At 47.7% G+C, this 26028-nt stretch overlaps 1 protein-coding gene across 4 annotated transcripts in view; it reads right to left on the reverse strand.

The window, feature by feature from the left end:
• The window catches only part of osbpl11 (oxysterol binding protein-like 11), a 138234-nt gene that overhangs the window by 67898 nt on the left and 44308 nt on the right, over positions 1-26028 (reverse strand). For 3 of the 4 annotated variants that reach the window (XM_038789786.1, XM_038789788.1, XM_038789787.1), the window contains 3 exons: positions 22911-22990; positions 15394-15576; positions 4284-4488 (listed from right to left, as the gene is read on the reverse strand). In XM_038789786.1, coding sequence (XP_038645714.1) covers positions 4284-4488; positions 15394-15576; positions 22911-22990 — 468 coding nt within the window. The remainder of the gene's footprint in view (positions 1-4283; positions 4489-15393; positions 15577-22910; positions 22991-26028) is intronic. The other variant, XM_038789789.1, reaches the window with a different exon arrangement.

The following is a 26028-nucleotide window of genomic DNA, read 5'->3' on the forward strand; positions in this document are numbered from 1 at the left end:
TAAGAGAACATTTTTTTCTATCAGAAATAATACAATTGGGTGCAAGTGTTAGAAAGGGAGAAACTTTAAACAGGTACTGAGATTCTCGATTTGAGGTAAGGCTGACTTCAAATTGATAAGACAGAGACTGTCCACAGTAACCTGGGCAAATCTGCTAATGGTAAAACAACAGAAGATTAAGCACTCGGAGGTATTCAAAAATAATTTGATGTGATACAGGATCAATTTATGCCCACAGGGAATGAGCTCAAAGTGCTGAAAAAACAGAACAGTCATGGACAACTGAAAAGTTAAGAGACAACATGAAGATAAAAGGAAATACAGGAACCGTGCAGAAAACAGCACCGCTCCTGGCGAATGGGAGGGATACAAGCAGCATAGTATGACAAAACAGAAAGCACAAACAGCAGATGGAAGAAAAAACTCTTGTAAAGGAAGTGAGTTACAACATTTCAGTTATCCTAACTTTAATTTTCTTTCATTCTCTCGATTCAGAGGCTGCTCTTTCAGGTCAAAAGATTGCACATGCCATTCTGCTATTTAAGAAATGTTACAAGAGGAAACTGAAGGAATTGTAAGCCAGTTAGCCAACACTTGTTGGGAAATTACTAGAATTAAAAATGGAGTGTCTCACCATTGAAAACATTTTCAACTGAACAGAGAGAGTCAGGGGAGTGTCATAAATGCTTAAATTACAGAAAATGATTAACCTTCAAGGACTAAGAACATTCTGGAAAAACTTGTGGTTTTTAAAGACATTGACCCGTAAAGGGTTAGTGCAAGGACTCTTGTGACTGCTGTTTCTGGAAAAGACAGAATTTTATAACAGAGGGCAACTAAGCAGTTTTATAGAAGCTGGGAGCCTCTTGATCCTGATGAACTGTTTACAAAAGGTGCAAATGGTGATTTATGGCTTTGGAGGGAAAAAAACAGGTCGTTAACAAACTGGGTTTAAAAGTTGGTATGTTGTTGTGCTTTGGGGAGAAAGTAAGATCAACGGTTTGGCCAAAAAGGACAACAACTCCGAAAGGTCCAGACCCAGTCCAAACCAAAAAGTGAATGGAAGTTGCTCCAAAGTCACTCTAGGTTCTGAAACCGACAGATTGCGGGTTTTCCTTGAAGCTCGCCTGCAGTGCAATAATCATCGACTGTTTTGCAGACCAGTGCTGAGAGACAAACTTTAATCCGGATGCCATTTCCAGGACTCCACCACCATTTATCCTTTCCTTTGACCCATTGATTTTTTTTTAACCTTTTGTCTACTTCATTATTTTTGTTGGTGCTTGAGAATTCAGGTATTTAGAAAGAGTAATTATTATATTTTCCTATTTCATACTGTATGTTAATAAACTTTGCCTTTCAATTTGACAAGTCCGGTTTTATAATTAATTTTGCTGTATGTTGAAGAAACCTGGGCACTGAGCAGCCATCCTGAAACTAACAGGTAAAGTTCATATTTGGCTGTATAGTTAGATGGAAAAACCATTAAATATAAATCGTGACCCTTGAAGTAGTGCAATGAGAGCTAGACAGTGGACTCCTCCCATGCTGGTAGAAATATAAATTTGCTAAGTTAGGCGAAGCTTGAAGAACCTTTTTAAAAGGGATGTCTGAAGTAGTTGTAAGGAGAATGCCCATATTATTTATATAGACTTCCAGAAGGCATTTGACGAAGTTATTAGCTAAAGTTGAATCTGAATAAACTGAAGACAAACTGACGACCTGAAAATATTGACATTATGCCCTGTACACCCAAGTTCAGGTCTTAATGTACAAGAAAAGAGCAATGGTCTTAATATCGACATCTGGCAAACACCAGAACATACTTGCTCCCAATCTGAAAAATAGCCAACCATTCACCACAACTGTTTGCTTTCTGTTTCGATCTAATTTTCTTTCCATTCTGCCATTGTCTCTTCAACTCCACAGACTTTCATTTTATTCCCCAACTTATTATGTGATACTTTCTCAAATATCTTTTAGAACTCCATATACACAACAGCCGCTGTAATACTTCCAACAACCACCTCCATTACCTCGAAGAACTCAATCAAATTACACAAACATGATTTGCTGTGGTTCAGTGATATCGCTCTTGCATCTGAATCAGAAGTCTGTGTGATTGAGGCTTGCTACAGGGCTTGAACACAAAAGTATCAACTGACATTTCAGTGCAGTACTGAGGGAGTGATGCGTTTTCAGAGGTAATGCTAAAGCTACACCTCTTCAAGTAGACCTGAAGATTCAATTGCACTATTTGAAAGAAGAGCTGGATTACTACCCCGGTATTCTGGCCAATATTTATTCCTCAATCAACAACACAAAAACAGAATATCTAGTTAGTAACATTGCTGTTTGTGGGAGTTTGCTATGTGTAAATTGGCTGCAGTGTGTCCTACATTATAGTAACGGCTGTGCTTCAAAAGTACTTAATTAGTTACAAGGTGCTTTGGGACAATGAAAGATACCATATAAATAAATGCACTATAGAAATCTGTGCTGACTTTCATTCATTAACCCAACTTTTCTAAATGTCAATTAATTTTTTCCAGTTATTGTTTCAAACTTTCCCACCAGCAACATTAGGTTGACTGGCCTGTGGTTGCTAGGTTTCTTACTCTCTCTCTTTTCTGAAGAAGAGAGTAACGTGTAATTCCAGAGTCCTCTCGTACCAACCCCATATTCAAGGAGGATTTGAAGACTGCCGGCAGTGTCTGCAATTTTCACCCTTCCTCAGTAAACTTCCATTCCATTCAGACTGGGTGCCTTTTCTACTTTAAGGACTGCCAACCGTCTAGTGCCTCTTCTTTTATCTATCTTTATCGTATCCAATATTGCTGCCAACTCTTCCTTTACTGATACATTGGCAAGATAATTTTTTCTTGTGAAGACAGATGCAAAGTACTCTTTCATACCTGAGCCATGCACTTAGCCTTCACCAAAATCTCCTTTCTGATTATTATTCAGCCTCAACCTTCTTTTAACTACCCCTTTACTATTGGTTACAAAATAATTTTGAGTTTCCTCTTACATTAGCCACAATTCTGTCTTCTATTTGCCCCATTTATTCCCTTGTTTAGATCTCCAGTGCACTTGTAATATTCATGGTTATCTGCAACATTAAAAACCTGTTTTGATGTTGCTCATTGAAGGATAAATATTGCCCAGGATACTGGGAGAACACTTCTTCAAATAGAGATATTGGATCTTTAGCTCTATCTGAACAGAGGCAGGGGCAGACTTCTCATCTCAAAAGTGGGTACATTGAAGTCTCAGCCTAGATCATATGCTCAAATACAGACTTAAACCCACAACCTTTAGAGTCAAGAAAAGTAATATCACCAGAACTAAGCTGACTTAGAGGAGAGAATAAGTAATGTCACAACTAACGCTACAAATGGTTTAGTTTCAAGGGGGCACCTGCAGTTATATTGCCAGCGTTGAAACTTGAAAGCAGAGATCTGTACGTTTATGGGCGGCACAGTTATTAGCACTTCTACTGCACAGCTCCAGAGACCAGAGTTCAATTTTGGCCTTGTCTGTGTGGATTTTGCACGTTCTCCCCCGTCAGCGTGGGTTTGCTCCGGGTGCTCCAGTTTCCTCCCACAGTCCGATAATGGTTATGGGGCTGGTTTAGCACAGGGCTAAATTGCTGGCTTTGAAAGCAGACCAAGGCAGGCCAGCAGCACGGTTCAATTCCCATACCAGCCTCCCTGAACAGGCGCCGGAATGTGGCGACTAGGGGCTTTTCACAGTAACTTCATTTGAAGCCTACTTGTGACAATAAGCGATTTGCATTTCATTTTTTTCATTTTCATTTTCATGATGTGCAGGTAAGCCGGATTGGCCATGTGAAATTGCCCCTTAGTCTCCAGGGATGTGCAAGTTAGGTTACAGGGATAAGGGCAGGATGGGCTGGGGAATGGACTTGGGCAGTGTGCTCTTTTGGAGGGCAGGTGCAGACTTGATGGGCAGAATAGGGATTCTATGATTTTTATTCAAGTGCAACCATGCCATCAGTCTCTGGCTTCCAGTGAAAATTCTAACTTCTATCCAACTTGAAGATTAATTTTTCTTCCCCCTATTGTCTACTGAACTTGGCGAAAACATTAATACAAAAGCAAAATACAGCAGGTGCTGGAAATAGAGCATAAAACAGGATGCTAGAAATACTCAGTGCTTTCTCTCTCCACAGATGGTGCCAAATCTGTTGAGTATATCTAATATTTTCGGTTTTTATTTGGAAAAATTGCTTCTCCCCTTCACATGACTAACCTACTAACCTGCAGAAAATGTACTCCTCTGGTAAGCTGCCTGCTGGAGCTGGAGAATATGAAAGCACTCATTCAAACAGTTCATCGTTGCCATTGTGGTGGCTTTCAGCATAAGTAGATCTTGGTCCAGTGCTGATATTTGTTCTCCAAAGGGTGGAAGTCCTTCAATAGTTCGTACCAGATCCTTGTGTTGTCCTTCAGCCTGGTTCAGCTTCTGCTCAAAGTAAAATGTTGCTGAGTAGTACAATGCTGATGTGTGCATTTGTCAAAATGAATAAACAAACATTTCCTCTGTATTTACAGCATTAGAAAAAGATAAGAACCATTTGGGATATTGGAAAAGTTTAATTGGGCTGCATATAGCATTTAAAAAAACGATTGTGATTTATTTCTTCAAAAAGGTATCTTGGGTACATAAAATGCAAAAACAAGATAAACACATTAGTTACAGTTGACATTACGCCACGTGTGATCTAACCAAGCTTAATATGCACTAAAGCATGACTTCTCTACTTTATATAGTCATTCCTCAATCAACACTCCCACAAAAGTGTTCCTAAAAAAGTGGTGTGCTAAATGAGAACATGGTAAAGGAAAATCACTCTTCCATTCGGAAACATGCGTTAGGAGTAGCTTAGATTCCAGACCTGTAATATTTACGTTAAAAGTCTTCGGGCTGCATTTAACCTAACTGACCCAAAACCTCTTACTAACTCGAACTCTCAACAACCTACTAACTCACAATTTAACAACTTTCAGTAACTGACTAACTCATTCAGCCCGCTGACAGTTTTCCACCTCCAGCTCGCCATCTCCCTCAACTCACCACTTCGGATTCCTGTCCCTTGTCTTCTTGCTCACCAACCCTCCACTCGCTGGCTCCGTCCGGTTCACTCATTCTTCTGCTCGCTGTTTCACTCACCGAACCTCTCGCTCACTACTTCCCTCCCCGATCTTCCCAGCCTGCTGCTTCCCTCCCTGACCCTCTCACTCACTGCTTCCCTCCGACTTGCCGACGATCCCTCTCAAGGGGTAAAGTGGACAAGTGGTCCAACATGAGGATATCAATCCAAAATTCAAGAGAAAATATTGTTCAGTGGAACACAGGGCTCTGTTATTCCATATTGTTTCCCCTGCTGGGAGAGTCTAGGACCAGAGGGCACAATTGTAGAGTATGGGGTTGGCCATTTAAGACAGAGATGAGGAGGAATTTACTCTCTCAGACGGTAGTGAATCTGTGTCATTTTTTAATCGCAGAGTATGTAGAGACTGTGTCGTTAAGTTCAGGGCTGAAGTTCCGATGATGGAGATGTGCTGAGTAGCTGCACATCAAGTGGTTGTCCTCCACAAGATAAAAAAATAGGCACTTTTGGCCTAATCTGGCCTGCAAAATCGGACTTAAACATCCCCTCCCCCGCAACATTAGCACGGACGCCAAAAATGCCAGGAAGCAGCAGCTCGAGAGGTTGCAGGGACACCAGCAATTGTGGCAAAGGACAGGAGCGGCGAGCAACCGGGTTAACGGGCCCATGAGGCAAGGGGTCCACGGCAAGGTGATGGATGCAGGGTGTTCCGAACCAAGGCAGTAAATTCGATGAAGGATGACATCAAGGCCGAGAGAAAGGTGACAGTGAAGGTGGTGATGGCACTAGTCGTCATGCAGACAGTGCTCGACGCATGGGGAAGGGGCTGAAGCCAAGGGGAGCACCATATTGGGCTTGGAGAAGGCATCGAAGGATCAGGGCAACTATTGGTCTGAAATCAAGAGGGTAGTGTCGGCCTAGGGGAGCCTGAAAGGGAAGGTCGAGAACCACGAGAATCGATCGTGGCGGCAAATAATTCAAATAGTGGGCCTGCCAGAGGAGATCGAGGGCAGGGACCCAATCCGACGACGTGCCCAAATGCTGGGCAATCTAATTAGGAAGTGGGCAGCACGGTAGCATGGTGGTTAGCATAAATGCTTCACAGCTCCAGGGTCCCAGGTTCGATTCCCGGCTGGGTCACTGTCTGTGTGGAGTCTGCACGTCCTCCCCGTGTGTGCGTGGGTTTCCTCCGGGTGCTCCGGTTTCCTCCTACAGTCCAAAGATGTGCGGGTTAGGTGGATTGGCCATGCTAAATTGCCCGTAGTGTCCTAAAAAGTAAGGTTAAGGGAGGGGTTGTTGGGTTACGGGCATAGGGTGGATACGTGGGTTTGAGTCGGGTGATCATTGCTCGGCACAACATCGAGGGCCGAAGGGCCTGTTCTGTGCTGTACTGTTCTATGTTCTATGAAGGACAGCTTCCCCAAACCACCGGAAATCGGACATTGGGGCGGACCTGGCAAAGCGCAAAGCCGAATTTATCCATATAATGTCGGGCCCTGTACAAGAACAAGGTCAGATTCGAGATGTTATTCCCAGCCAGGCTCTGGGCAACATACCAGGTCAAAGAACATTTCACTGCCCTGGCAGCGGCAGACGAGTACGTCGGTAACAATGGTCTAGACAGGCAGCAAGAGAGGCAGCGGCAGAGATGGCATGGGGAGGCAAAAGGAGGAAATGGACAATTGTGCGCGGGACTGCAGTGCCTCACAATGAACAGGAGAACCAGCTCATAGGAAGGAGGGGGCAAGGGTAGCAGAACATAGGAGAGGTTGAGGAACAGATGGAAGGGACACCAGCAGAGTGGGTGGAGGAGGGGATCAGATCGACCCTGAGAGGGGGGCCACCACACTAATGGGAAAGCTAGTGCCAGGAAGTGTGTGAGAGAGGGGGGCCACAGCGTAGCTCCCACTGGGGAGAGAGCATCTGACAAAGAGGTGGGGCGGGGGGGCAGTGCAGGGGGCTGAAGGGGGATCCAAACCTTGGAGGGGAAATAAATTATATTGGGGGGGGGGGGGTCTGGACTGGCTTCAGCAGGTTAATATCGAAAACATGGAACAAGAAGACACCTTAAGCAGCCACTTTGGAGGGTCCCTGAACAAATGCAGGGTCACCCACATGGCATACACACAGTTGGTGGCCATGTTGGGTGGTCCATGGACAAAGGGAAACCCCGGAGTGCAAGGGCCCGGCCTCATGGTGAGAATGGCGACCACGCCATTTTTGATCGTCCCCTAACAAAGGAAAACCCCAGAGTGCAGGGGCGCATCCACAAGCTAAGTATGGTTGACCCCACAGGAGGGGAGGGTCAAAACATTCCCATCAGAATAGTCACCAGGAACATCAGGGGACGTAACGCCCAGTGAAAAGATCCAGAGTCTTCGCCCACCTGAAAGTATGAAAGCTGACACAGTCTTCCTCCAAGAGACACACCTGAGGGAGAAGGACTGACCGGGTGTAAGGAAGGGCTGGGTGGGACAGACTTAACATTCCGGCTCCAGGACAAGGGCTAGGGAGGTAGCAATATTGATAAGTAAGAGGACTCCGTTTACTGCAACGAGGACAGTTATGAAATCTTCAGCGGTGTCCTAGACGGGGCACCAGTAGTCCTGGTGAGCGTGTGCACCGCCAACTGGGACGACATGGAATTTATAAAATTCTGGCAGAAATCCCCGACATATAAACGCACCAACTAATCATGGGAGGAGGACTTTAACTGCGTACAGGATCCACTGACGGACAGATCAAACCCCAGAATGGGGAAAACAGCAGACATGGCGAGGGACTGGAGTCAATGGGGACAGTGGACCCATGGTGGTTCATGCACCCAGGTGAGAAGGAATTCTCATTTTTATCGCCAGTACACAAGGGCTATTCCTGCATCGGTTGTAATCGATTGTAATCTCGGACCAAGTTCCACATTACATAGATGTGAGGTTAGAGATGGGCTGTGCCCCACGTGGCGGTAGGGCACGACCCTCTTGGTCCACAGGTTTTTCTGCCAGAAAACATCACAGGCCATAGGCATGTATATTACGAACAACCGGAACAGGGAAGTCTCACCTTTCAAGTTCTGGGAGGCGCTGATTAGGGTAGAAATGATCACCTACAAGGTTTGCAGAGACAGGGAAGAGAAGGCAGCTAGGCAACAACTGATCAACTCCATCCTGGGCCTCCATCCGAGTCCCTGACCTAAGAGCTTCTGGCGGACAGGAAAAAGCTACAAATGGACTTTAACCTGATATCCTTCAGGAATGTATCCTCCAGGAATGTAGTGTACCAACTCCGCCAGACAAGGGGGACCTTTTACGAGCATGGGGACAAGGCCAGCAGCGTGCCGGCTCACCAGTTTAGAAAGCAGGCAGCCACGAGCAGCCGAGGCAGACTGGTAGCGGAACCAGAAAAGGTCAATGCAGCATTTGATGCCTTCTACCGGGGACACCTCCGAACCCCCTGACGGAGACTTGGGAATGAGACAGTTTCTCGATTGTCTGCACATGCCAGTCGTGGGGGACGATAGACAGAATTGGAAGCATCACTGGGACTGGGAGAGGTCGTGGAGAACATTGACGTCATGCAGGTGGCATGGCACCGGTGCGGACTTCTACAAATAATCCGTGACAGCACTGGCACAGCGCCTGCGGGAAATGTTCGCAGACTTGCTAGCGAGGGGCATCCTGCCTCCAATGCTAACACAGGCGGCTAAATTGCTGATACCCTAAAAGGACAAAGACCCAACGGAGTGCGGATCATACAGACCCATTTCACTGCTCAGAGTGGATGCGAAAATACCGCAAAGGTCCTGGCTAAGCGGTTGGAGAATTGCATACCAGAGGTGGTTGCAGAAGACCAAAGGGGCTTTGTTACAGTAAAAAGCCATCTGTGATAAAGACTCCATCCAGGGAGAGATGATCTCCCTGGACGCAGAAAAGGCCTTCGATCGAGTAGAGTGGAAATACCTCATTGAGATACTAGAACTGTTTTGACTAGGGACAGGGTTCACCTCATGGGTGAAACTCCTATAAAATACTCCCACGGCGAGCGTATGGACCAACGACAACAGCTCTGAATACTTCCAGCTGCAGAGGCTCAAGGCAGTGACGCCCACTGTCCTCGCTCTTGTTCCCCTGACAATTGAGCCACTGCCGATCAACCCGAGAGCGGCAAGAGGCTGGAAGGGAATCCAAAGGTGGGGCAGAGAGCACAGAGTCTCACTCTATGTGGATGAACTGCTCCTCTACATCTCAGACCCACAAACCAGCATGAAAGAAATCATGAAGCTCCTGGGAGAGGAGCAGCACGGTAGCATACTGGTTAGCACAGTTGCTTCACCGCTCCAGGGTCCCAGGTTCGATTACCGGATGGGTCACAGTCCGAGTGGACTCTGCACGTTCTCCCCGTGTCTGCGTGGGTGTCCTCCGGGTGCTCCAGTTTCCTCCCACAGTCCAAAGATGTGCAGGTTAGGTGGATTGGCCATGCTAAATTGCCCTTAGTGTTCAAAAAATGTTACGTGGGGGTTACTGGGTTATGCGGATAAGGTAGATATGTAGGCTTCAATAGGGTGCCCTTTGTAAGGGCCGCTGCAGACTCGATGGGCCAAATGGCCTCCTTCTGCATTGTACATTCTATAATTCTATGAGAGTTCGGAGCGTTTTCGAGCTACAAATCTAACTTAATACGAATAATCGCTTATTGTCACAAGTAGGCTTCAATGAAGTTACTGTGAAAAGCCCCTCGGCCACATTTTGGCGCCTGTTCGGGGAGGCCTGTATGGGAATTGAACCTGCGCGGCTGGCCTTATTCTGCATTACAAACCAGCTGTTTTGCCCACTGTGCTAAACGTGGGCAAAAGCAAAGTATTCCCGGTGAACCTGGGGATGGGATGGAACAGAGATGGAGGGTCTACCATTTAAAATAGCCCAAAACAAATTCCGTTATCTGTGGATCCAGATTGCCCATGACTGGACAGTCTGGCAGAGGAAGTTGAAATGGACCCGAGATGGGATGCACTCCCACCTTCCCTGGTGGTGGGGGTGCGGACAATCAAGATGAACGTACTGCCCAATTCCCTCTTCCTGCTTATATCCAAAGCAATCTACATCTCCACGGCCGTTTTCCATTCAATAGACAAGACAATTATGGCATTTTGGAGGAGGGGGGGTTAGTGGCGATAGTGATCCTGAGAACTTGGAACCAGATGAGGCAACATTTCAGTGTGACCCATGAGTCCATAATGGCCCCTCTCTGCAGCAACCATAGGTTTGCCCCAGCCATGCTCGACACCACCTTTAAGAGATGAAGACAGGATGGGGAGACACTGGCGGTTCTGGACTTTTACACAGGAGACAGACTAGCGACTTAGAGGAGCTGACAGAGAGGCTGGACCTGCCAAATGGGAAGGAACTCCAACATCTGCAGATCAAAAACTTTTGTCGCGTGGGCAGCACAGTGGTGCAGTGGCTTAGCCCTGTTGCCTCACGGTACCGTGGTCCCAGGTTCGATCCCAGCTCTGGCTCACTGTCCGTGTGGAGTTTGCACATTCTCCCCGTGTTTGCGTGGGTTTCGCCCCCACAACCCAAAGATGTGCAGGCTAGGTGGATTGCCCCTTAATTGGAAAAAATTGATTGGGTACTCTAAATTTAAAAAATAAATAAATAAAACTTTTGTCAGAAGGAGACAACTCGATTACCCACAAATTCGAGATGCACAATGTGGGAAGTGTTACTGGATGCGAACAGTCTGAGAAAAAGAAACTGTGGGGACTTGTATGGACGACTCTTAGAAAGAACACGCTCCCCACTGGACAAGGCATGGGAAAACTGAGAGGAAGAGCTAGGGACAGAAATAGGGTGGGGACTCTAGAGTGAAGCACTGTGCAGGGCCAACTCCAACTCCTCATTTGCAAGGCTAAGCTTCACACAGCTAAAGTGGTGCTTAGAGCACACCTGACAAGAAGCTGGATGAGCAGGTTCTTCCCAGAGGCGGAGGACAAATGTGAACAGTGCCAGGAAGGCCAACCACGCCCACATGTTCTGGGCATGCTCCAGACTTGTAGGGTTCTGGACAGAATTCTTCGAGGCAATATCCAAGATCGTGGGATTGAGGGTGGAGCCATGCCCAAGAGTGGCAGTCTTTGGGGTACCGGACCAGCCAGAACTATTAATGGGAAAAGAGGGCCGACACCCTGGTCTTTGCTTCTCTAATCACCCGGAGAATCCTGCTCGGTTGGCGATCAGCAGCACCACCCACAGCTGCAGACTGGCTGGCAGACCGGGCGGAATTTCTCCATCTGGAGAAAATCAAGTTCACCACACGGGGGTCAGAGGATGGCTGCCCCAAAACGTGGGGGTAATTCACCAGCTTGCTCCAGGACATGTTTCACACTAATAAAGCAGGGGGAAATGGGGCGGCGCATGGGAGGCGCACAATGTGACCACAGGGAGAAAACAGGAAAAGGGGGGGGGGGGGGGGAAGGGGGGGGGGAGGTGACGTACAAAAGGAGAGGGAGGCCAGAAAACAACCGACAGAGGTTGGACCCCCCACCTCCCCCCACCACCACCCCACAAAAGCTGAAAATAGGGCTGGGATAGGAGAGAAGAAAAGATGGGAGGCCCAAGACCGGGGGGGGGGGGGGGGGGGGGGGGGGGGGGGGGGGCGGGGGGGGGGGGCACCGCACACATGCAAATAGAAAATAATTGCCCCTTGTGCAATGAAGGGCACAAGAAAAGACCCTGAAACAACAAATGAAGGGGCAGGAGGGAGGGGGGGGGGAATCAGTACAGTGGAAAATGACATATACATTGTAACCGGCAGATTTCCTTACCGAATGTATAGTGTATAGGATGTAAAAACTTCAATCAAACATTTTTTTAAAAAGCTCAAGGGGTTATGGGGGCAAAGTGAGAAAGTGGAGTTGAGGATCACTGATTAGGTCAGCATTTATTGCCCATCCCTAGTTGCCGTTCAGATTGGGGTGGAGCGGTCTTCTTGAACCACTACAGTCCTTGAGGTGTAGGCACACCCAATGTGCTGTTAGGGAGGGAGTTCCAGGATTTTGTCCCAGCGACAGTGAAGGAACGGTGACATATTTCCAAGTCAGGATGGTGAGTGACTTGGAGGGGAACCTTCAGGTGGTGGGGTTCCGAGGTATTTGCTGCTCTTGTCCTTCTAGATGGTAGTGGCCATGGGTTTGGAAGGTGCTGTCTAAGGAACTTTGGCGAGTTACTGCAGTGCATCTTGTAGATGGTGGAGGGTTTGAATGTTTGTGGAAGGGGGAGCAATCAAGTGGGCTGCTTTGCCTGGATGGTGTCAAGCTTCCTGAATGTTGTTGGAGCTGCACTCATCCAGGCAAGAGGAGGGTATTCCGTTACACTCCTAACTTGTGCCTTGTAGATGGTGGACAGGCTCTAGGGGGTCAGGAGGTGAGTCACTCTTCATAGGATTCCTAGTCTTTGATCTATCCTGGTAGCCACAGATTTCGTATGGCTAGTCCAGTTCAGTTTCTGATCAATGGTAACCCCCAGGATGTTGATTGTGGGGGATTCAGCGATGGTACTGCCATTGAATGTCAAGGGCCAATGGTTAGATCCTCTCTGTCAGAGATGGTCACTGCCTGGCGCAAATGTAACTTGCCACTTGCCAGCCCAAGCTTGGATATCAAATCAACCATGACCTCAGTGAATGGTGGAGCAGACTCGATGAGCCGAATGACCCACTTTCTCTCTCTCTCTCTTCCCCCCCCCCCCCCCATGCCTTGTGGTATAAAAGGCATAGAATGGTTACAGCACAGAAGGCTGCCATTTGGCTGGGAATAGTTACGTTGGTTCTTTGAAGGAGCAATTCTCCTGGAGCAACTCCTTCACCTTGATGCCCCATGCACTCCTTTCCAAATAATCCAATTACCTCCTGTTTGTCTTGATCGAACTTGCCTCCATCACACTCTCTGAGGCAGTGCACTCCAGATCCTAATCACTCACTACATTCTTTAAAAATGTATTTTCTATTACAACCTGACAGAATAGTAGAATCATTTGACACAGCTTTCTCTTCTGAGGACTTGAAATCTAATCTGTGGAAATAATATTTGTGAGCAAGTGGTCTTTCTATGGAAGATGCCTAGAGGCGGTGGAAGCAATTAGTATTGATTTATTCAAAGGAAAACGATATTGATTTCTTTCAGAAATAAACATTTTGGGATACAGTATATGTGTAATTTGAGATATGGCACTAGGTAGATGTAGCATGCTCGGGAGGAGCAGATGACTTTGGATAACTCCACCAAAGAGCACAGGCACAGCAGACCAAACATCCTTCATCTGTGGCTGACCTAACATTTCTTCCTAGTCCCCACGTTAGTTGACAGTACTCCTCTATGCACGCTATCATTACCCCTCTCCTATAAAATCAACTCTTGACCCAATCCTCGTCAACTACTAACCAATGCACAGCCTCCCTTTCCTCTCCAAAGTCCTTGTTGTCACTTCATAAAGCCAGGCTTATCTTTGAATTCCATTTTTGAATTTCTCCAAATCAAGCTTTCCCACTCAGTAACAGTACCAAAATGGCTCTTATGAAAAAACATCCTATGTGATTGTGACAAAACAACCATCACTCTTGTCCTTCTCAGTTGGCCTGAAACCTTTGATACAGTTGACCATGCCCTGGTTCAATTCTGGCCTCGGGTGACTGTCTGCATGAAGTTTGCGTGGGTTTCCTCCGGGTACTCAGGTTTCCTCCCACAGTCCAGAGACGTGCACGTGGTAGACTGACCATGCAAAATTGCCCCTTAGTGTCCAAAAGGTTAGGTGGGGTTACTAGGATAGGGTGGAGGCGTGGGCTTAAGTGGGGTGCTCTTTCCAAGGGCCGGTGCAGCCTCGCTGGGCCGAATGGCCTCTTCCTGCACTGTAATTTCTATGATTCTATGCCATCCTCATCTAATGCCTTCTTGTCTATTATCCAACTGTGAGAGACTGCACTTGCCCAGTTCCATTCTTTTCTATTGAATCGTAGCCACAGCGCAATGGCTTCTCTTCCATTAGGTCTGACATCTTCCAAGGATCTATTCTTAGCCCCTCCTACTTATCATCTCCATGCTACCCCTCAGTGACATCATCCGAATACATGGTGGCAGTTTTCACTTGTGTGCCGATGACACCCAGTTCTACCTCACCGCCACCTCTCTTCACTCCTCCACTGTTGCTAAATCATCAGACCCCTCGTCCGACATCCAGTACTGGACAAACGTGGCGATGCCCGGAGAGTAAACTGTTTGCAACCCTCGCGTCATTTTTTACCCCATGATAATTTTAAAAAAATACATTTAGAGTACCCAATTCATTTTTTTCAATTAAGGGGCAATTTAGCGTGGCCAATCCACCTAGTCTGCACATTTTTGGGTTGTGGGGGGCGAAATCCACACCAACACGGGAGAATGTGCAAACTCCACACGGACAGTGACCCAGAGCTGGGATCGAACCTGGGACCGCACGCTGTGAGGCTGCAGGGCTAACCCACTGCGCCACCGTGCTGCCCCCCCCCCCCCCCCCCCCCCATGATGAATTTTGTCTACATATCCACACCTTCAATCAGGCCATTATAACAACGCTTGGCTTTGCCCACCATTTGGTGGCTGTGCATTCAGTTGCCGAGCCACTAAACACTGAAATTCCTTCCATATGCCTCTCCACCTCGCTCGCTTTCATTTCCGTCCCCTTTATTTTCTTTTCTTCTTTAGGACTCTCAAAAGATCCCCAGCTTTTGGACCAAGGTTTAGTCCATTTGTCCGAATATTGCGGTATATGGTTCAATGTCAAATTTTCTTTGTAGGTTTCCTGCGGAGTTTATTTATTATAGAACTTTTATTCTGCTAAAGGCAATATAAATACAATCTGTTGTTGTTATCTCTATGATTCTATTCCTCTGACTGAAATCTCAATTCTTACTGGACCTACAAATTTAAGTTTGGACACTAGTTCATTTCCCAAGCTTGAAAAACTTTGATATCAAAGCCGATGCTGGGAATCTGAAATAAATACTCAGAAATACTCAGCAGGTCGGACAGCATCCTTTGCTCCCACTCTGACCTTGGTCTACTATAGTGTGCCAATGGGGCTCATCACAAGCTTAAGGGCCATTACCTCATCTATCAACTCCGCACTCTACAGCCGTGAACATATCCAGGATTAAATTTTAAAACTGCCAATGAATTTCTGGATAAAATAAAATACACAAACATTACAGAGCAAATATGCAACACCAACCTCCCGAACATCCACCAAGTGGTCTGGCTGCAAGGTGTGGGATCGCTTTGACAGCCCCAGGCCCTTGTGATGCGATACACCAAAGAAAGTAGCAGCGTTCTGGCTTGCTCTTCTCTGCGCACCTGGAGAATTGCTTCCCTGAGAAGCCAGAGAAAAACTTCGCGACTTCAAGGGTGGATTATTCTATAAATTAAGATTAAAATAAGACATTATTTTATGGCAGAGGGGTTAATATCATGTTTTAAAAATATCTGGGCAAGGGGGATTCCCCCGACTGCTGGAGGTGGACAGGGCATATTGGGCGCTTGCCAGGAAGCCGCGGGCGGGGTGATGGTGGTGAGATTCCACAGGTTCCTGGATAAGGAATGTACTCTGCAGTGGGCCAAGCGCACGCGGAGTTGCAAGTGGGATAACAGCATCCTGCAGGGGTCCCAGGACCTGAGCGTGGAGGTGGCGAGGAAGAGGGCAGGCTTTAACCAAGTCAAGGCGATTTTCTTTAAGAAGGAGGTAAAGTTTGGTCTGCTGTACCCGGCCGCCTGTGGGTTACGCACGAAGACCAACATCATTATTTTGAGTCGCCCGATGAGGCACTGGACTTTGCAAAAGAAAAGGACTGGTGGGAGTTTGAGAACCTTTGGACTCAGTGACAATATGTTGGCCTATATTGGGCCCTTTTTCCTTTTCTGTTTTTCTCTGGGGGTTTTCGTTTGTTTTTCTTTTCCCTCCCTCGGTTTGCTGGTGGGGTTTGGGTTGTTTTTGTTCTTTCTGTTGTTAAATTGGCTTATGCCTTCTCATATTGTTGTATATCAGTCTTTTTTGGAGCTCTGTTTAGGGGAAAAGGAAAGGGGGGGGAAAGAAAGTTGATTTTCCATTTCGTTTTTGGTTCTTTATCGGGTTAGATGTTAGCAATGTTCCTTTTGTGGTTTATATTGTGTGTTTATACTGTTGAGCACTTTGGTGGAATGGAGACATGCCTGTCTGGGTTTTGGTGGGTGGTGCTTTTGTTCTTTGTGTTTCCTTGCTGTGGGGTGTTTGGGGATTGTTGGATGAGGGAACTTATTTACAGGAGCGGGGGGAGGGGAGCGAGGGAACAATGGATGGGAGACTTCTTGGCGCCAGAGGCGGGGTCACCAAGCTAGCTGGGTGAGCTAGCTCACGGAAGCACAGTGGCGGGTGTGTATATGTTTAGTTTATTAGCTGGGTTGGGATTTAGAGTAGTGCTGCTGGGGTGGGGGGGGGGGGGGGGGGGGGGGGATGGGTTCTGCTGACGTGGGAGGGGCTTCGATGGAAGGTTGACGAAAGGTTAGGGAATGGTTGGGTTAGTCAGGTTTTCCACTCAGGGCTTGATTCAAAGACAAGAGGGGCTGTGATTCTGATTAACAAGTGGGTGGCATTTGAGGTGGGGAGGATAGTCTCTGATGTTGGAGGTCGATATTACATGGTTAGTGGCAAGCTGCAGGGTATGACGGTACTGCTGGTCAATGTATACGCGCCAAATTGGGATGATGGGGATTTTATAAAGAGGGCGCTGGGGAAGATTCCGGACCTGGATTCGCACAGGCTGATTATGGGTGGGATATCAACACAGTTATTAATCCAGGCCTGGACCGGTCATGCTCGAGCTCAGGCAAGGTGCCAGCAATGGCAAAGGAGCTGAAAGGGTTCATGGAGCAGGTGGGGGTGTGGGGGTGGATCCATGGAGATTTAGGCAGCCGAGGGCCAAGGAATTTTCTTTTTTCTCCCACGTACACAAGGTGTATTCCCGGATAGATTTCTTTGTTGTGGGCAGGGCCCTGTTGGCGAGGGTGGTGAACATGCGGTATTTGGCGATTATGATCTTGGACCCTGCTCCGCACTAGGTGGACCTGCAGGTCAGTGTTGATGGCAAGCAGCGCCCGCAATGGAGGTTGGATGTGAGGCTATCGGCGGACAAAGCGGTGTGCGAGAGGTTGAGGAAGTACATGCTGAACTACCTGCAGGTAAACAACACGGGGGAGGTCTCAGCAGCGGTGGTTTGGGAAGCGCTGAAGGCAGTGGTGAGAGGAGAGCTGATCTCGATCCAGGCTCACAAGGACAGAACGGATAGGGCACAAACAGACCGACTGTTAAAGAGATTCTACGAGTGGTTAGGAGATATACAGAGGCTCCAGAGGCCGGCTGTTAAGGGAACGCCAGAGGCTGCAGGCGGAATTTGGTTTATTAACCACAGGAAGGGTAATGGAGCAGCTCAGAAAGGGCAAGGGGACGATTTACGAGCACGGGGAAAAGGCCAGTAGGATGCTTGCACGGCAGCTGAGAACGAGGGAAGCAGCCAGGGAAAAAGGGAAAGTTGTTGACGGGGATGGGATCTTAGTTGGGGATTCGACAGGGGTGAGCAAGGCCCTTCGGGACTTTTATAGTAGGTTGTACAGGTCGGAGCCCCCTGGGGGGCCGGAGGGGATGAGGCACTTTTTGGATGGGCTGACTTTCCCGAAGGTGGATGGGGAGCTGGTAGAAAGGCTGGGGGCCCCAATCGGGCTGGAGGAGACTGGAGGATTTGAAGGCCATGCAGTCGGGTAAGGCCCCAGGACCGGACGGGTACCCAGTTGAGTTCTATAAAAAGTTCTCCGAATATTGGGGCCGGTACTGTTGTAAGTCTTTTACGAGGCCAAGGAAAGAGGGATTTTACCCCAGACGATGTCACAGGCCACGATCTCGCTCATTCTGAAAAGAGATAAGGACCCGGAGCTGTGTGGTTCTTATAGGCCGATATCCTTTCTGAACGTGGATGCCAAACTTCTGGCCAAAATTCTGGCCTCTAAGATTGAGGACTGTGTACCAGATGTTATACCAGAGGACCAGACAGGGCTCGTTAAGGTTAGGCAGCTGGGGACCAATGTAAGAAGGTTGCTTAACGTGATCATGATGCCCCCGGAAGGTAGGGAAGTTGAAGTGGTGGTTCCGATGGATGCCGAAAAAGCCTTTGACCGGGTCGAGTGGGATTACTTATGGGAGATGCTGGAGCGGTTCGGGTTTGGAAGGGGCTTTGTTGACTGGGTTAGGTTGCTGTACCGGGCTCTGGTAGCTAGTGTACGGACAAACAGGATGATGTCGGACTATTTAAGGTTACATCGGGGACGAGACAGGGATGTCCCCTTTCCCCACTGCTGTTTGCGCTGGCGATGGAGCCACAGGCAATTGCTCGGAGGGCCTCAAGGGGCTGGAAGGGGTTGGTCTGGAGGAGGGGGGTGGAGCAGAGTCTCGCTGTTGTATGTCTCAGACCCAATGGACGGGGATGGAGGAAATTATAGGAATTCGGCCGGTTTTTCGGGGTACCTGCTTAATATGGGAAGAGCGAGTTGTTGTGGTTTAGGCGAGAGGTCAGGAGAGGAGACTGGGGAAACTGCGTTTAGAGTGGTAGGGGACAGTTTTAGGTACTTGGGTATTCAGGTGGCGAGGGATTGGGATGGGCTATACAAAATGAACCAGGACCGGTTGGTGGACCAGATGAAGGACGCTCCGGAGATGGCATGCGTTCCCGTTGTCTCTGGCGGGTAGGGTGCAGTCGGTAAAAATGACGGTCCTCGCAAGGTTCCTTTTTGTTTTCCAGTGACTCCCCATTTTCATTCCACGGTCCTTTTTTAAAGCGGATCAACAAGCTTTGCGTGGAGGGGGAAAGCCCCCACGGGTGAAGAGGGCAATGCTCCAGCGGACTCGAGAGTGGGAGGGCTGGCGCTGCCGAATTTCAGGACATGACTACTGGACGGCTAATATAGCCATGGTTAGGAGGTGGCTGGTGGGGGGTGAGTCGGCATGGGGTTCGCATGGAGGTGCAAGGGCACAGGTTTAGGGGCATTGATGACGGCACCCCTGCCGTTCCCACCGGCTCGGTACTCCACCAGTCCAGTGGTGGTGGTGGCCCTGAGAGTCCGGGGGCAGTGGAGGGGACATGTGGGAGCAGAGGGGGCATTGGTGTGGTCCCCAATATGCGACAACCATCAGTTTGCCCCAGGGAGAATGGACGGAGGGTTCCGAATTTGGCAGAGAGCGGGTTTGAGAGGATTGTTCTTGGTAGGTAGCTTCCCGAGTATGAGGGCGCTGGAGGAGAAGTTTGCTTTGGCGGGGGGGGGAATGCATTCTGATATTTGCAGGTACGGGACTTTTTGTGGAAGCAGGTGCCAACCTTCCCACTCTTGTCGCTAAGGGGGATTCAGGATAGGGTGGTCTCTAGAGGATGAATAGGAGAGGGGAGCGTCTTGGACACAGAGAGCTTATGGGTCCAGAGGAGTCGCAAACCGAGGAGCTGAAACAAAAGTGGGAGGAGGAGCTCGGGGGAGAGATAGAGGAGGGCCTCTGGGCGGACGCGTTAGGAAGGATCAATACTACCGCAACATGTACCAGGCTCAGCCGTATCCAATTTAAGGTTGTTCCACCGGGTTCATATAACAGTGGCCCGGGATGAGCAGATTCTTTGGGGTGGAGGACAGGTGTGCGAAATGAGGGGGCGGGGGGGGACATGTCCAAAACTGAGGATTGTGGCTGGGGTTTGCTGACACCATGTCGACGGGATTGAATATGAGGCTGGCAATGAGTCCAGAGGTGATTTTTGGGGTATCGCAGGACTCGGGAATCCAAGAGAGAGAGAGACGGTTGATCTGGCCTTTGCTTCCCTGGTAGCCGGAGGCGTATATTGCTGGCATGGAGGAATCAAAGCCCCGAACTCAGAGACCTGGCTTTCAGACATGCAGGTTTCCTCTGCCTGTAGAATATTAAGTTTGCCATGAGAGGGTCTCTGCTGGGGTTCACCCGGAGGTGGCAACCATTCGTCGACTTCCTCGCAGAGAACTAATCGTCGGCAGAAATGGGGGGGGGGGGGGGGTAGGTTAGCGTAGGTTAGTGGGGTAAGTAATGGCAAGACCTGTGAGAGAGGGAGGTGGAATTTGCACTATGTTCATATTTTTGTTGTTAAGTATATTGTTGATTTTGTTGTTGTTGAAATGCCAAAGAAATACCTCAATAAAATGTCTATTAAAAAAAAAATCTGGGCAAAAAGGGTTACAAAAAAGAATATTAGCTATATTTTGTGCATAACAATCATAGTCCAAGCAGGTTTAGCTTTAAAGCCCTGAAATCATTTCTATTGCAAGTTACGAAACAGTTGAAATTTGCTGATTAGTCATATAGACTCGTAACTATAATGCTATCTGGAATGATCATAAACGTATGCAGTTGACTTATAAGCTTGCTCAACTTAACGTACTGTTTACCATTCATTGTTAATTAATATAAAAAGTGGAACAGTATAGGTTCTTTACTCAGAGAGTGCTTAGGGTGTGGAATGGACTGCCTGCTGTGATAGTGGAGTCGGACACATTAGGAACTTTCAAGCGGTTATTGAATAGGCAGATGAAGCACACCAGAATGACTTGATCTTGGTTTCAGACAATGCTCGGCACAACATCGAGGGCCGAAGGGCCTGTTCTGTGCTGTACTGTTCTATGTTGAGGAAGGAAGTAAGAGTACGGGGAATAGGCAAGCAGAATGTTGGCGCATCAGCTCAGGAAAAGAGAGGCGGCCAGGGAGATATGTAAAGAGTAGAGACGGCGATACTGTCCTGGACCCAGAAGGGGCGAACGAGGTGTTCAAGGACTTTTATAGTAAATTATATGCGTCGGAACCCGGGCTGAGGTGGAGGGATGAGGCAATTTCTGGATCAGTTGAGGTTCCCGAGGGTGGAGGAGGACCTGGTGGAGGGACTGGGAGCCCCAATTGTGATTGAGGAAATAATCAAGGGGCTGGAGGGCATGCAGTCGGGCAAGGCCCCGGGGCCTGACGGCTACCTGGTGGAATTCTAAGAAGTCTTCAGAGATATTGAGCCGATTGCTGGCGAGGACATTTAACAAAGCAAGCCAGAAGGGAGTCCACCCAAAAACAATGTTGCTGGCCTCGATTTCATTGATCCTGAAACGGGAGAAGCATCCGGAGCAATGCAGGCCATACAGGCCAATTTCTCCACTAAATGTGAATGCCAAACCGCTGGCTAATATACTGGCCACAAAGATAGAGAACTGTGACCCAGGGTGATAGGGGACGACCAAGACGGGATTTGTTAAGGGCAGGCAACTCGAGGCTTTGAAGGCTTCTAAATGTCATTATGATGCCCTCAGAAGGAGAGGAGGTGGATGTAGTGATAGTGATGGATGCAGAGAAGGCTTCTGATCGGGTGGAATGGAATTACCTGTGGGAGGCGCAGAGACGGTTTGGGTTTGGTGAAGGATTTATTGACTGGGTGCAGTTGCTCTATCAGGCACCAGTAGCGAGTGTGGGTATGAACCGGCTGAGGTCGGGGTATTTTGAACTACACCGAGGGACGAGGCACGGGTGCCCCCTCTCCCCGTTACGGTTTGCTCTAGCCACAGAGCCACTGGCCATGGTGATAAGAGCCTCTAGGAACTGGAAAGGGCTGGTTCAGGGGGTGGTGGAGTACTGGGTCTCGATCTACGCTGATGACCTGCTCTATTTATAGGCGGGGGCTTTCTCAGCTGGAAAGCTTTGGAGGATAAATTTAAATTGCCAGCAGGAAATGGTTTTAGGTATTTGCAGGTGCAAGACTTCCTGAGAAAACAGGTGCTGCTGCCGCCACGGGGGATACAGGATAGAGTAGTTTTGAGTCCCTGGGTGGGAGTGGGGAAGATATCGGATATTTATCAGGAGCTTACGGAGGTGGAGGAAACCCCAGTGGAGGAGCTTACGGGCAAGTGGGAGGACGAGCTAGGAGGAGAGATAGAGGTGGGACTATGGGCGGATGCCCTAAGCAGGGTTAATACCTCCTCGTCATGCGCCAGGCTTAGCCTGATACAATTTAAGGTAGTCCACCGGGTACACATGACAGCGGCTCGGATGACTAAGTTCTTTGGGGTTGAGGATAGGTGTGCGAGGTGCGCGGGAAGCCCAGCAAATCATGCCCACATGTTTTGGGCATGCCCGAAGCTGAGAGGGTTTTGGCAGGATTTTGTTCAGGCGATGTCCACGCTACTAAAAACACAGGTAGTGCCAAGTCCGGAGGTAGCGATTTTGAGTGTCAGAAGATCTGAGAGTTCAGGGGCGAAAGAGGCCTTTACCTCCCTGGTAGCCCGGAGACGGATCTTGTTAATGTGGAGGGACTCGAAGCCCCCAAGTGTAGAGACCTGGGTTAGTGACATGGCTGGGTTTCTCAGTCTCGCGAAAATAAAGTTTCCCTTAAGAGGATCAATGTTAGGGTTCTCTCGGAGGTGGCAGCCGTTCGTCAACTTTCTCAGGGAAATTAAAATGTCAGCAGATGCAGTATTCCGGGGGGTGGGGGGCAGGCGGATTGTTGTTGTATGGTTGAGGTGCGTGAAGATTGTGTTGGGGGATGGGGGGTGGGGAATGTTTATTTTACCATGTTGATGTCATTGTTCATGTTACTGTTATAAAAAATTTCAAATACCTTAATAAAATATTATTAATATAAAAAGTGCAAAAATCAAAATTCTATGTTTAACACAAGCACGTCTCACCTTTCCAATGGCCTCCGTATGGTGTTGAGTACAGATCTGAAGTCTACTAACCCAGTGTTGACGCTCTTTTGCATCAGTGGCTGGAAAATAAATTCAGGTTTACTCGGACAGAGTAAACAAAACTAAATAATTTCCCAAAATAATTTCCAGTTACCTGGCAAAATAAATCTATCAAGGGCAAATACAAAATCAACATTAAAACCACGTCCTATATTTCTAATGAAATGAGGGAATGCAATATTTTAAGAAAACAATTCACAGTGAATTACTTAGGTACAGTCACTGTTCCTATGATGGCAAATATGGCAGAGAATTTGCACACAGCAAGATCTCAAGCAGCAAATGAGACAAAATACCAATTTTTATTTTGATGGCATTGGTAGACAGTTTTTGCTTGGTAAAATCAATGCAAAAAATGAAACACTGTGCCATAGTTTGGAATACTTTACAGTAAATGACTTTAAAATTGCTACCTCGCCTGCAGAGACCTCTTAAAACATCAAGATTACAAGTTCCTCAAACATAGGTACTGTACAGTACAGAGCATGGCTCCTGCACAGCAAATAATCATTTTACAAACAGAAGTCCACAGCAGTTACTCAGGTACATGCTGTACAGACAGCAAAGAACTTTGAGAAACCAAGTTCAAGTACAGAATCTGTACATTGCAGCAGAGATTTTATTTCCAAAAATGAAGTCCACAGCGTTCCTCAACTAATTAATTTTTTAATTAAGTTTAGTACAGATGGGAGGGGGAACCTGAAAATGCAGCAATGCAGTGAGGACAAAATGGCACCAACAAAATCACAAGCCAGACTGTACTCATAGAATCACAGGGCCTGATCTCATGATCACATAATTGCATTGAGCACATGATGCCATCACTCTTAAAACGAGGAACACCGCACGTTAAGTGGAACACATATTTAAAAAATGAAGCCCATTGAAACAAAACCACTTTAAAAGGGGACATTTAAAACAGGGATTCTACTGACAAATGTGAAGTATTGTCTTAAGTATATAATAAATGGAATTGAATTAACATAGGGAAATGGAGAAAAGGACCCCAGGAATTTTACTGGATATAGAACAGAAAATGCTGGAAATGCTCAGCAGATTGGGTAGTATTTGTTGAGGGATAAGTGGGCTTCATGTTTCAGGCTGTTGACCTTTCACCAGAGCTGGATAACATTACAGATGTAGAGAAATGAGGAGGGGATGAAAGAAAGAACCAACGGCTAGGTCTGTAATAGGATGGAAGGCAGGAACGTGAACAAAAGAATAGGGATAGGCCATTCAGCCCCTCGAGATTGTCAGCCATTTAATAAAATCATTGCTAATCTGATAATAACCTCAAATCAGCATCCTGCTTACCCCCGATAGCCTATCACCTCTTTGCTTACCATGAATCTATCCTTTAGATTTATTGTCATGTGTATGGAGGTATAGTGAAAACTAATGTTCAGAGTACATTCAAAGCAGATTGCTCTATACATGAAAAACATAGGGCATACGATAGGGCACGTAAAACATCGACACAGACATCAGATGAAGCATACGGAATATAGTACTACAACTGTAGAGAAGATGCATAGAGATCCGTTCAGTCTATAAGAAGGCCATTCAGGAGTCTGGTAACTGGGGAAGAAACTGTTTTTGAATCTGTTAGTCCGTGTTCTCAGGCTTTTGTATCTTCTGCCCGATGGAAGAGGTTGGAAGGGAGAATAGCGTGGGTGGGAGGTGTTATATTACTCTTTGGTAATATCATTACTCTTTGCTCCGTAATCCAAAATGGTCTCATGGTGTGATTATAAAGAAACCATCAAACTCTCACTTAAAGCAAAACTGAATTATTGAATAACTATTAATAATATTGAGTTTGCACACCCCACAGAACTATAACTATTAATAAAGCAATCTATATTTAAGTAATAACTAATTAATTACACTTGCTGCTTCTATCTAATCTTAACTATGTTGGAGACTTCCGGTGGCTGCGATGACGTAGGAAGCCACACATTTGGGAGCTCCCGTTTTAAGCGGACTTTTTAGAGCCCAAAACGGAAATTTTTCGACGTCTCCCGGTGGGGGAAGGTGTGCTGAACGACTTTCTCCACATTTCATGACTCGAACTCGGAGTGGAAAGGGGGAAAAATCGGCAGCAGCTCCCCAGAAAAAACGGGGGAAGGAATCCAAGATGGCAGCCGGAGGAGCTCCAGAGGAGTGGAGGCTGTGGGCCCAGGAGCAAAAAGCTGCTCTCCTGCGCTGCTTCACAGACTTCAAGGCTGAGGTACTGAGCTCTCTGCAGGAAACAAAGAGAAGGCTGTCGGAGATTCAGACCACCCAGGGTGCTGCCATCAAGGAGTTGCAGACGCAGGCCACTGAACGAGAGGAGGAGGCTGTGGTCCTCGTGAGTAAGGTGGAGGGGCACGAGGCACTCCACAAGAAGTGGCAGGAACGCTTCGAGGAGCTTGATCACCGCATGAGGCGGAAAAACCTGCGGATCTTGGGCCTTGCGGAGGGGCTGGAGGGGTCGGACCTGACAACCTATGTAGCTATAATGCTGAACTCGCCAGTGGGGGCGGGTCTTTCCATCTGCCCTTGGAGCTGGAGGGAGCGCACAGGGTGCTGGCCAGGAGGCCTAAGGAAAATGAACCCCCGCGTGCGGTGCTGGTGAGGTTCCACCGGTTCAGTGATCGGGAGTGTGTGCTGCGCTGGGCCAAGAAGGTGAAGAGCAGCAAGTGGGAGAATGGGGTAGTACGGATCTACCAGGATTGGAGTGCGGAGGTGGCTAAGCGACGGTCCGGATTTAATCGGACGAAAGAGGTGCTTTACAGGCAAAAGATAAAGTTCGGAATGTTACAGCCCGCGCGCCTGTGGGTAACTTATTTGGACCGGCATTATTATTTCGATTCCCCGGAGGAGGCGTGGGCCTTCGTGCGGACGGAGAAACTGGACTTGAACTAGGGGTTGGGGGGTCGGTTGTAATATTTCAGTGCTAGATTCTGCTGTTGCTGTGTTCTCTTTTTTTTGTACTTTTGCAATTTTGATATGGTTATTTACGGGGGTGTTGTTCTGCTATGTTTTTTTTTGCTGTGGGGCATTGTTTGAGTTGTGT

Source organism: Scyliorhinus canicula, chromosome 2 (assembly GCF_902713615.1).
Source record: "Scyliorhinus canicula chromosome 2, sScyCan1.1, whole genome shotgun sequence".
NCBI classification, from domain to species: Eukaryota; Metazoa; Chordata; class Chondrichthyes; order Carcharhiniformes; family Scyliorhinidae; genus Scyliorhinus; species Scyliorhinus canicula.